The sequence below is a fragment of the Buteo buteo genome, chromosome 3, assembly GCF_964188355.1.
Source record: "Buteo buteo chromosome 3, bButBut1.hap1.1, whole genome shotgun sequence".
NCBI lineage: Eukaryota > Metazoa > Chordata > Aves > Accipitriformes > Accipitridae > Buteo > Buteo buteo.
In genome coordinates, this window is record NC_134173.1 from 40,773,042 (window position 1) to 40,785,348 (window position 12,307).

The 12,307-nt window shown below is 39.4% G+C and overlaps 1 protein-coding gene across 3 annotated transcripts in view; it reads left to right on the forward strand.

Moving 5' to 3' along the window:
- Positions 1-12,307, forward strand: part of SGK3 (serum/glucocorticoid regulated kinase family member 3) — a 63,769-nt gene that overhangs the window by 31,645 nt on the left and 19,817 nt on the right. For all 3 annotated transcript variants that reach the window (XM_075023392.1, XM_075023391.1, XM_075023390.1), the window contains exons 2-5: positions 279-484; positions 7,111-7,194; positions 9,147-9,219; positions 12,071-12,146. In XM_075023392.1, coding sequence (XP_074879493.1) covers positions 407-484; positions 7,111-7,194; positions 9,147-9,219; positions 12,071-12,146 — 311 coding nt within the window. In that variant the 5' untranslated portion in view covers positions 279-406. The remainder of the gene's footprint in view (positions 1-278; positions 485-7,110; positions 7,195-9,146; positions 9,220-12,070; positions 12,147-12,307) is intronic.

A 12,307-nucleotide genomic window follows, 5' to 3' on the forward strand; every position in this document is an offset into this window, starting at 1 on the left:
TTCAAAGTATTGTCTGTAGTGGGCCCAAGTCTGTTTCCAGTATGTCCACACAACTCAGTGAATTTTTGGGTGCATTTGTGTCCTTAGAGAATGTGAGTCATTTCAGTGAAACAACGAAGGACCACAAGTATGAAACAGTGTGCAAAATTGTAATGATTATGGCTGTATGTGCGCATATTAAAGTGCATTTCCTGCCAGGAAAAGTTCTTGTCACACAGGTTTTAGCACTGTGAGTTAAGTGTTCCTGTACTTAATTTTCCTTTTATGTTCACTTTAAGATTACATGATGGAATTCACATTTTCTCAAGAAAAGCTTCGTATCTTGGATCAATACCGTTGAAGAGATCTTCTGATTGCAAGACCCGAAGCAGGGTCCTGTAACAAATTTGTAAAAAGGACACATACAATGGATCTCAAAGAAAGCTGCCCAAGTGTTAGCATTCCCAGCTCTGATGAACACAGAGAGAAGAAAAAAAGATTTACTGTAAGTATGTAAGAGTGTGAGCACTGCAGGCAAATGCATAGGCTATTACTGCCTAGAACTGCTACTTTCTTTTTCTTACTAGTAAGCTTGGTATTATTTTCAGCAGGTTTATGGAAATCTGTTCACTTGCTCTTGTGAGTACTGGCCATAGTCCAGTGTGAGAAGTTGTGAATGTTTTACAGTGTTTAACTGTGTTGCTTTCTGCAAAAACAATTTGGCTTTACAAATTTCTGCTATTTTTACCCCAAATAGCAGCATTTTTTCATATTAAATACATAAGTGTCCAAATGTAGGGATAATGTTTTGATACTGAATCAGATGAAGATTTGTCATCCTACATGACTTTTTGTAAAAACATTTATTTTGTAAAGGAGTAAAGTCTGGGTTTGGTTTTGGTTGGGTTTTTTTGTTTTGTTTTTTTTAATGGCCATTTTTTCATAGATATACTATTATAGTTTTATATTTTTTTGTGTAAAAGAAGAAATAATACAAACCATCAAATTTCTGAAAGACCTTTTTTCTGCCTGCCTTCCTATTTTCTGATTCTAATGCCTATGAGTTTTTTCCTGTCCTGTTCCCATTACCACTCCTTGTCATTCCCCTTCCTTTTTTGGCCTCCCAATTTGACTTGCTTTCTAGAAATAAAGTCTTACCATTCTGTGGGGAAACTCTTTGCATTGCATACTGAAAAATAAAGTAATGTGGCATGGATTTTTGTTTTGCTTATATGTATGCTAGGGTATAAAGACAGCATCATAATACTTCCTTTAAAAAAAGCTCAAACTATTTCATTGGTCTTGTGCAACTTCCTCTAAGCTGCTGGTTTTTGTTTTTTTTTTATGTTGGTTTTTGGTTTTTGTTTGTTTGTTTGTTTTTTGGGGTTTTTTTTGAGTGAATTAGTCACTCATCAGATGTGGAATGCAAACACCCTTAGACTGAGTTGCTGTCTGAAGAATACAACAAAACACAGATTTGAATTACATATCTGCCTTTCTTCTTCACCTCTCTTCCTCGGAGAACAACAATGCTGTCTACAAGTGTATCATGATGTAATTTGGGGAAGGAATGTGCTGGTAAAGGGAACAAGCAAAAGAGAACTTTACTAATACTTTAAACTGCTGCATGCATGTGAAACTCAAATGAGCAGGAAAAACTTCCTGAAAGTCTAAACTTCAGCAAAACAGGTTTGTTTTATTGCCTCAGTGCTGGCAGTTCTGCTGTTAAAATGTGCCAGTGTGGTACATTTATGTTACATACTAGTGTTGTGATTTCCAGGTCATTTTACCTAAAGATCTGTGTGACAACCTTAGCAACTTAAAGGCACTTTCTTTGGGTGTGCCCTTTAGAAAGCTGTACAAGCAAGAGTGTAGGAAACTTCAGAAATTGGGCGTTGAGCAGGGGAAAGAAGGAAAGTAACTCAGCTTGCACTGTGTGGAGGTACACTTTGTCTTGGTAGCTTCTGCTTTCTGCATCAGGGAGTAATTAGCAGCTTGACAAGAACTGCTTTTCACAACCAAGCTTTTGAGCATTATTGCATTTATTTTAGGATTTGATAACAGAAGTGAGAGTCACGCTAAACTTCATGGTAGGAACTGGAATTCTAGCGTGTGTCTGTCAGTGCTTTTATTCTGTCTTCTCTTCTGTAGCTGTGTTGTAATGACTGGAGCCTGTCAGTACTGCTTTTGGAGGGGAGCGAGAGAGGGGTGTAGGGAGAAACAGTTCTTAACAATCCTGTGGTAGTTACAGCTGTCTGTTTCTGATGGCAGTATTAGTGCCATTTCCATAAACAGCAGTAAGAACCTTGGGGTGAAAGGAAAGGTTAAAGTGATAAAGGCTGGGAAAGACTTCAGGTGACTGTTTTGTATAACCTGCACCTTACTGTCACTTACAGCATATATCACTACTGCTTCTGAGACTATTCTAGAATCTTACTGGTCTGAATTCCAGCTCAAACCTTAGAGTGGCTCACTTAATGCTGGCATGGAAACAAGATGAGTATGTTCAACTTAGCTTTTACTAGCTTTTCTTTTTCCCCTCACACTTGCCCTGATGAAGCATTTTTTTAAATAATCATGTATCTGTGCAGTCCTTATTCTGATAAGTCAAACTTTTCAGTTTTGTCTTTCGAGATGAAATCTTTATGCCTCCTGAGCATTTTCTTAACCTTTTATTGAATATTTGATTTGTTTTTGTTAATATATCAAATGTATGCAGTATTTTATTACCAGTATTTTTTTTCTTGACAAATAATTTTGTGTTTGAATTTTTCAGGCATTCTGGTAGGGAAGTTTTTTTGCTTCCACTTAATTCATGGTAACCAGCCTGTATGTATATTCACTCTAGTTCTCTGTTCTCCCTTTTTCTGAAGATTGAGCATTCACTTTCTTCATAAAAATAGCAAAATACTTGCTTGTTTTGGACCATATCTAGGCTATATTAATTTCTATTCTGTCCTTATGTATAGTGAGCCATTCTTTTGCCTGTTTTGTCAAATAGCTTTGTTTTGGATTTCTCACTTTGCTGTTTAATGTCTGAGGCTTAATTTTCTCTTCTGACCTGTCCTTTTCTCCCTTCACACCCCCATCATATACAGGCTTATTAAGAAATCTCTTTCAAGGGTGCTGTTTGTGTTTGGAAACCTTGTCTCAGACCTGTGACGTATAATACTCGTCCCCAGCCCTGTGGAATTTGTGGAGGTTGTTTGTTTTTTTTTTATTTTGTTGACACTTAATAAATAGTTTCCTTACTTTCTCAATGGTTGCTCTCTTGAAATTGGAAAACAGCCTACCTTTTTACTTATCTTTGTTTAATACAAATTGAATGTTTAATCCAGGAGCATGAGCTACCAAAACAGAGTTGAAGCCTTTTAATTTCAGTGACTTTTGTGAAGAAAGTTATCACATCCAGAAATAGCTGGGCCCTATCCTGTCTGTATCTGGGAAGTTAGTTTATGGTGATGATTGTGATGGTGATGTTTCAGGAATTCTGTTTCTTTTTCTTCCTTTTTCCTTTCTCAAAGCTTTGCGTTTTTTATCCACATGTTACAAGGTGTGGATGCATCTTAGGAGTTTTCATCATAGAATCATAGAATGGTTTGGGTTGGAAGGGACCTTAAAGATCATCTAGTTCCAACCCCCCTGTCATGGGCAGGGACACCTTCCACTAGACCAGGTTGCTCAAAGCCCCATCTAACCTGGCTTTGGAACGCTTCCAGGGATGGGACATCCACAGCCTCTCTGGGCAACCTGTTCCAGTGCCTCACCACCCTCATACTGAAGAACTTCTTCCTTATATCCAATCTAAATCTCCCCACTTTCAGTTTAAAGCCATTACCCCTTGTCCTGTGACAGTCCCTCTCCAACTTTCTTGTAGGCCACCTTTAGGTGCTGGAAGGCTGCTATAAGGTCTTCTTGGAGCCTTCTCTTCTCCAGGCTGAACAACCCCAACTCTTTCAGCCTGTCTTTGTATGAGAGGTGTTCCATCCCTCTGATCATTTTTGTGGCCCTCCTCTGGACCTGCTCCAACAGGTCCATGTCCTTCTTATGTTGGGGGCCTCACAGCTGAACGCAGTACTCCAGGTAGGGTCTCATGAGAGCAAAGGGGCAGAATCACTTCCCTCAACCTGCTGGTTAGGTTTCTTTCCTTGCAGCCCAGGATACGGTTGGCTTTCTAGGCTGCAAGCGCACATTGCCAAGTCACATTGAGCTTCTGGTCAACCAATGCCCCCAAGTCCTTCTCCACAGGACTGCTCTCAATCCATTCTCTGCCCAGCCTGTGTTTGTGCTTGGGATTGCTGCAACCCATGTGCAGGACCTTGCACTTGGCCTTGTTGAACTTGATGCAGTTTGCACAGGCCCACCTCTCAAGCCTGTCAAGGTCCCTCTGGATGGCACCCCTTCCCTCCAGCCTGTTGACTGTGCCACACAGCTTGGTGTCATTGGCAAACTTGCTGAGGGTGCACTCAGTCCCACTGTCCGTGTCACCAGCAAAGATGTTAAACAGCGCTGGTCCCAACACTGATCCCTGAGGAAAACCACTTGTCACTGGTCTCCACTTGGACATTGAGCCGTTGACCCCAGCTCTTTGAGTGCAACTGTCCAGCCAATTCCTTAGCCACCGAGTGGTCCATCTATCAAATCCATATCTCTCCAATTTAGAGACAAGGGTGTTTTGCAGGACAGTGTCAAATGCTTTGCACAAGTACAGGCAGATGAGGTGTGTTGCTCTTCCCTTATTCACCAACACTGTAACCCCCTTGTAGAAGGCCACCATGTTTGTCAGGCACAGTTTGCCCTTAGTGAAGCCATGTTGGCTGTCACCAGTCACCTCCTTATTTTCCATGTGCCTTAGCATAGTTTCCAGGAGGATCTACTCCATGATCTTGCTGGGCACAGAGGTGAGACTGACTGGCCTGTTAGTTCCCCAGGTCCTCCTTTTTTCCTTTTTTTTAAAAATGGGGGTTATGTTTCCCCTTTTCCAATCAGTGGGAACTTCCCTGGTCTGCCGCGACTTCTCAGACATGATGGATAGTGGCTTAAGCACTTCATCTGCTAGTTCCCTCAGGACCCGTGGATGCATCTCATCAGGTCCCGTGGACTTGTGCACCTTCAGGTTCCTTAGATGGTCTTGAACCTGATCTTCTCCTATTGTGGGCAGTTCTTCATTCTCCCAGTCCCTGCCTTTGCCTTCTGTGACTTGAGCAGTGTGGCTGAAGCACTTGCGAGTGAAGACTGAGGCAAAAAGGTCATGGAGTACCTCAGCCTTCTCCACGTCCTGAGTAACCAGGTCTCCTATTTCCTTCCAGAGAGTGCCCACGTTTTTGCTAGTCTTCCTTTTATCAGCCACTAGTTTTGGTTTAGATTTAGAGTAATTCGATTTAAAAAGGTTATTATTTAAGTAAGACTAGATTCCTTCCCCCACCTTTCTAGAGACAGGCGTTGCACATCTGTCTAAATTATTACATAGGTGTAGCTGAGCCTAGCAGTACAGCACAAAGACATGTTATGTTTTGGGGTTTTACAAATTTCTTTATAGATATCATATATGTTCTTACCTGTCAGTGCTTCCATAACTGTTGAACTTGCAGTTTCTCCTTTGTTGAGTATGCAAGAGCTTTGGTGATGGTGTGAACAGGATGACCTCATATGGGTTTTTATGCTGTCTCATGTAAAAAATGTTGACTGTGTCATTGTTCTGCAGCTAGCTACTGCGAGAGCAGAACTGTTTTAACTTTGAGGTTGCCAAGGAGGTAAATTGTCATCTTGAATCCTAAGTTATGCTTGCCTCTGCACTTTGCAGTCTATGCATTTTGTCCTGCTAATTTAAGTTGTCGTCCATGGCCTGCTTCTTAAGCTTGTTGGCATTGATCTGCCATGCATTCATGGGGAGTGAATTAATTGCTGTATAAGATACCTAGTTCAGGAGAACAGTACTTAAGTCTTTGCAGCTGAAGCTTTTGCTGTTTACAGTCTAGGGGGGCTCTAGAAGGTCTGTAGCTAGGTTTTATTCTAACGCTTGTTTAGCAGTATAAGGGAAGGCTAATTTTCTAAGAAGAGTCTCATGAGCATCGTACTGGATGCTTCTCTACAGCCTCCTGTGTTCACCAAAGAAGACTGAGAGCTTATTCGAGCAGTTAATGTAGCATGAATGCAGATCTCGCGCTAAGGAACGAATGGTGGTGGCTGCTACTTCCACTGAGGGAGTTAAAAAGAGGGAAGTTGCTGTTGCAGGACAGAGGGACACTGGGGCATTGGTCCAGTTTTCTACATCAGGAGTTAGCAGCGTCCTGCACTTCCTTGCTGTGCCCATCCTCTCCCCTGAAGGAATAGCCAGCCTCCTTCTGGAAATACAAGAAGGTGGAGAAGTGGGGTCAGCTAGTTGCAGGAGAGACAGGAGAAGCCTGCTGGACACTCAGCTGTCAACCAGATTTATGAAGCCAGGGACTGACAATCTGTCTAGTTACTGGAGTCTTCTGCTGCCATGGGATTTGAATGGCCAGAACTGGGCAGCAGGCTCCAGCTACGCTTCCCTTGATCCCAATGCTCTGTATTATGTAACCAGTGATGTATTTCAGCCACAGCAGCATTTTTTTTCTCCCCTGAACAGTTGTGTCATCTGCCAGGATCCTGACTATAATATGTATTCAAGATGTTGCAAGGAACAGTTATCTTTATAACTGCCTTCCATATGTGCTTTCTCTTCAGGTTTTCATGAAGTCAATCTTCAGTGTTTAAATGCTTTACTTCCTTAATATTAGTCTTCATTATGGATTATCAAGTTGTTAAATTTCATAGCAAATTTTTGTAGACTACTGTCTGATGGCCAGGTGTTCTTGTTGGCTATGAACTAATTTATGAAACTTCATTAAATCAGCTTTGGTGTTAGTTTTTGCTTACCTGGTGTTTAAAAAAAAAAATTCTGTAAAATACCAGACTCTTCTAATTGTTCTTTTAATCATTTGTGTTGCTGTCTATGTGATTTAGCTGTAAGAAATACATAGCTCAACAAGTACATTTACACAATACATTTAACAGCCTGCCCTTATTTCCACTACAAGATTTTAGTAGTAGTTTTTAGTAGTTTTTAATAAAACCGAGGAGGCAATAACTTTGTCCTTGTTGCTACAGGTTTACAAAGTGTTGGTCTCAGTTGGCAGAAATGAATGGTTTGTCTTCAGACGGTATGCAGAGTTTGATAAACTTTACAATACGGTAAGCAAAAGACAAGCTACGAAATCATGCCACAATAGCACAGAGTAACACTTGTTTGCAGTGCTATGATTTGAGTTAATGCCCTCTTGAGGAGTTTGAGTCAACAGTCAATATCCATAGGAGCCTGTTTAAAGAAAATGACAGGATGGGTTTTTTAAGCTTTGGTTTGCTTGAATTTCAAACTCAAAATCCACTTATTTGTCACTTTTTTTTAATTGTTGCTTGGGATCCTAGTGTAATGAGAGAAACTTCAAATTTACTCGTTGTTAAAACATCTGAAATGTGCATTTGTTCGTGATGGTAAAAATCACTGCAAAACTTAAAACATCTAGATAGATAAGTGTTAAAATAAGTTTAAATAAGTGTTTTACTTTGAAGTACTGAAAGCAATGAACAAATCCTTGTTTCTTAATACAAACTTTCTGGTGAGTCAGCCATGGCAACTTGTACCTGCAGTTTCCTAGCTAGATTTTGTGGCAGTGGTCCAAATAAAATAGGCCTATTCAGCAACTTAAGTATGGATTTCTTCAGGTTGTTGCTAGAAGAGGATTTTGCCCTTTTCACATAGTGGGCAAGCGGGGCAAATACTTGCTCAGATGTGCAGTCTATTATGTGTCCTGTATCCATGCTTTTCTCCAGTACTTCATGTTTAGAGCCCACAGTTTTTGCTTTAACGAAAGAAGAAATAATTCCTCTGTGATCCCCATAAGAAAAGATTACCAGCTGCATATCTGTGCCTCCATTTCCCTTCCGTTGCCCCTATGGGAAGTAGTCAGGCTTTTCTCCCTTCTGCCTCACTGTACATGGATTTATATGTGGCAGTGGTAGACAAATGCAGAGAGTGAGCTTGGAGCTGTCTTAGATGGTCTGAGCTGAAGTCAGCCTGCATACACCATGCTATGCTTTGCCTGCATCTTGGGATAGACTTGCAAGTGATGTGAAAAAGTATCCCCTTTTTGATACCTGCAGAGTGAGTATTGGTGATCCTGTTCCTTTGCCACATTTCCTTGCCATTCAGATTAGCATTGCTCTGCTGAAGTTTGTTCAACACTGGCCTTTCTAATGTGTGTAAAGGTGGAGGTCCTGGGGAAGCATAACCAGGAGCACGTTTAGTCCAGTTTCTATGCAGTGTAATTCATGTAGTGTTGTACACCAAGAAGAACTTACGCTGCTAACTGGAAGAGATACTGATGTTTCTAAGGAAAGAAAAATTACCAGCTACTGTATTAGGAAACTACTTTCTTAAAGAGGATGAGAGTAAGATTGCTTTTCTGGAGCACTTGAAGATGAAGCAAATGTAATCAAGGCTTGGCTTGTGTCAGTGTTTTTTTATAAATTCAGTGCTGTTGTTTATGAGCTGGTCAGTTTGTCAAGTGTAGAATATAATCAAATTATCAAATGCAGCATCATAACAAGGCTGTTCATCTGTTTATAATTTTGACCTTGGGGTAGACCACCTGCGGTTCCTAAAGCTTTAAGAATGTTGTTTGGGCAAAACCCAGAGGCTTGTATCGCCAGCCCATCTTAAACCTCATGCATACACCCCTATGCAAGCAAGAAAGAAAAAAACAAACCCGAGAGAGAGAGAATTGATGGAGGAAGGAAGAGGAGAATAAAACTAGTATTGAAATTGTAGCCTATGTTTTTTAATCTGGGGCAAGTGGAAAATCATTTTGGCAATATTGCAGAAGATAGCTACAATAGTCCATAGCTTTCTGAAGTGAGATGGCCTTTGAATTTAAGAGGGTATGACTGGTGCAAACAAGCTGAGTACAGATTCTTTTGGGTTTGTTTTTTTTCCCCCAGTTGTATGAGTAGAGAAGATTCCGGAGAGGAGCAGAATTACTAATAATCAGATGTTCAAACTGTTCACCAGAAAACAAAAAAAATGCAATTATTTCTGGGTACTTTGATGTCTAAGCACAATCCCATTGTATGTGTTTTGTTTTCAGCTAAAGAAGCAATTTCCCACTATGAACCTCAAGATTCCAGCTAAAAGAATATTTGGAGATAATTTTGATCCTGGTAAGTTATTATCTTGTTACTCATTTTGTCAGTTTCTTTATATGAAAATTGATCTATTCCAGCCTACAAGAAGCTATCTTGGATGAGTTTTACACCAGTCCTCAAAACAGTGACTAAATGAAAGTTTAGTCATGCTTCAGTCAAGAACAGGAACTAGCGTAGGTAGGTATTCTGCCTTGTGATGATGAGCAAAGTATTGCTTAGTGGCCCAGTGCCTCCCTTGCACTGAAGCATATACTTCTTCCCAACCCTCCCATGTTCAGGATTGTGAGAGACTCTGAACTGTCAGGTGTAATCTCTCTTCTATAAAAGCAAAAGCCAAAACTCAGACTCTTCTAAACGTACACCTAGTAAATTTTAAACTTCCTTTATGTGACTCCCCACCCCCACCAAATGAAATAACTAAAGGATTTATCTTTTGAAGGCTTTTGAACTCTGTATCTAAATGTGCTTCCTTGTACAGTTTAGATGAAAATGAACTTCTTCCTATTGTTCCACTAGCAGAAGCCTGTCTGATGTGAACGTAATGTGATCCAGTTAGCAGTGATAGGTCCCAATTAAGCTTGCTCTGTCCACATCAAAATACTAATGAAAAATCACTTGTAAAGTGCACTGAATTAACCTAGGTGGCACCACTGATGAATAAATAAAGGCAAATGGGAAGGCCAGGCCTTTGCTCTGTGTCTTTATACCCTTCATTCAGGCCGTTTTTACTTAAGGGTTTTCCTCATGGGCACTGGGAACTTCCCACCCTCCCCTGGCTTGCTGATGTGATCAGGCTGTGTTTGTAGTTTCACCTCCTCCTGCACCTGTTTCAAGCATTTAATTTTCTCCTTTGCTGAAGAACAAATGGATCTAAAGGTGTTAAACTCCTGGGATGTGTTGTTTGGGGTTTTTTAGAGTTCTTTCAAACAAATTAATTTTTGGCAGTTACAGTTAGTCATCACATTCCTGACATGAAACTCCCTTTTATTTTTTATTAAAATAATCAAATGCAAGTATCCAAGTTCTGATGTCTTCTGATGAAGATGTAAATGATGGCCTTCTCCATGTATTGTGTCTACAGGGTCTTCTTGGTTTGGTTTCTTTCCTTTTCTCTGACTTGGGGGTTTTCAGAGCTGGCTGAAGACCTAGTAATGTTATGCGGTCTGGTCTGCTGTACAGCGAAATGTACAGGTGGATTTCTTGGGAGTCAAATTTAGGAAACTGGAGTTCAAATGGGTGGAAAAAAAAACCAACTAAAACTTTTATTAGAACTATATATGTAAAACAAAGTCCTCAGACTTGTTTTAAATTTCCGTGAACTGTGCTGAAATCCTTGAAGCATGAGAAACTACATAGCTTTCAAGATGTTTCTTGCTGGGGGGCAGGGTGGAGATGGAGCCATAATGCTCATTTAAATAATTCTTTATCTTAACACTGATATATTGAAGCTTTGATGTAATGGTTCTGCTGGCTTCTGAAATAAGTTGCATGTTTTACAAATGTTGAAAAGGTATTTTACTTCCGTCAATCTATGCTTAGGTATGTGGCATTGTACTATTACATTCGAGTGCAGTAGAGTGAAACTTAAATATCCTTTTTCCCAAAATCTACCAAAAATACTGTCATAACTTACATTGTCAACTAAATGCTCATTTTTATTGTCACTTAGGTTATTTCAAATTTAATCATGTTTTAACTTCAAAAATGGGGCAGAGGCAAATTGTAGAACCAGTCAGAATACAGAACTAGAAAACTACAGAATACATTTGAGCTGACATGATGCAGGTGTTTTATCTTCACTAGCATGGATAGCTCTGTGGGCTTAGAGTGGTCGATGGCATTGTGCCTCCACAATACTGATACTGCTGATGTTGTTGACTACCGTAACATCCTTATGCAAATTTACCTTCCTGTTTGATGTCAGTAATTTGGGATTATTAAGTACGCTAACAAGGGTTTAGGGATTATATCCCTGAAACAATGTGAACTTTTTTCTTAATATTTAAAATACAGCTTTTAATTGAAATTTAATTTGAATTTAAAATTTTAATAGTTGTCAGTAATCTATATGTGACAGAAAGAGTCCTTGGAATGGCTTAAAAGTTAATACACAAGTTAAATATTCTTTTTCCTTAAAATTATTGTTGATATAAGTAATGAAAACAAGATTATTCTGTTTTACACTTTATTTCATGTTAGAGCTCTCTTTCTGTTTGAAATCCCTTATGTATCTTTCCATATTGCTAAAGAAAAGTTACATGTCTTAAGCTTTGGGTGAGGGTGAAGATTCTGAGGATTTTTTTGTGTGTGTGTGTGTTAGAGATGATGTCCAAAACAAAAAGGAAAGCATTTTATTTGGTTATCTTTAATGGTTATATCTGAGTGCCTGCTGGCAGGATGAATTCTGCAACTTTCACACTGCCATACATATATTATGGAAATATGCTGCTTGGTGGGACTGTTCATGTAAAAACTTGACTTGTGCAACTAATGTCAAGTTTTGCATGTGGTTTGGGTTTTTTTGAGTGGAATCAGGTCCTGAAGGGCTCACTTGTGCAATGAAGGTTGCACAGGTTAGTCCACTGTGGTTACACACTGTTCTTCAAACACTTCAGTGTGCTTTTAATCCACCTGGCTTTCTACATTTTCAAATAGTGTTGCAGAAAAACTGAAATTTGTTCTCTCACCTCACTTGAATATTTTAAGCTTGTGATTTTCATAGGTAGAACCAATCCTGTTCTGAACCAGTCATGAACCAGTCTCTTTAACTGCTGTTTAAGTCCTAAAAAACCCCTAAATTTGAAAATAAGTCTTTTTCACAAGCTGACTGATCATTCTAATAAATCTCTTCTTTTTTTTCTTTCAGATTTTATTAAACAGAGAAGAGCAGGACTAAATGAATTCATTCAAAATCTAGTTAGACAGCCAGAGCTATGCAACCAGTAAGTAGTTTAATTTCTGTTTTATAAGGACTATTTAAAAGACATGAGATGTCAAATACAAAATTGCAAATTGAGTGCTTTTAACCAAAAAATGTATTTTACCTGTCCAGTGCTCATAAGTATAATAAATAAACTTTAATATGGCTGTTCATTCCTACAGG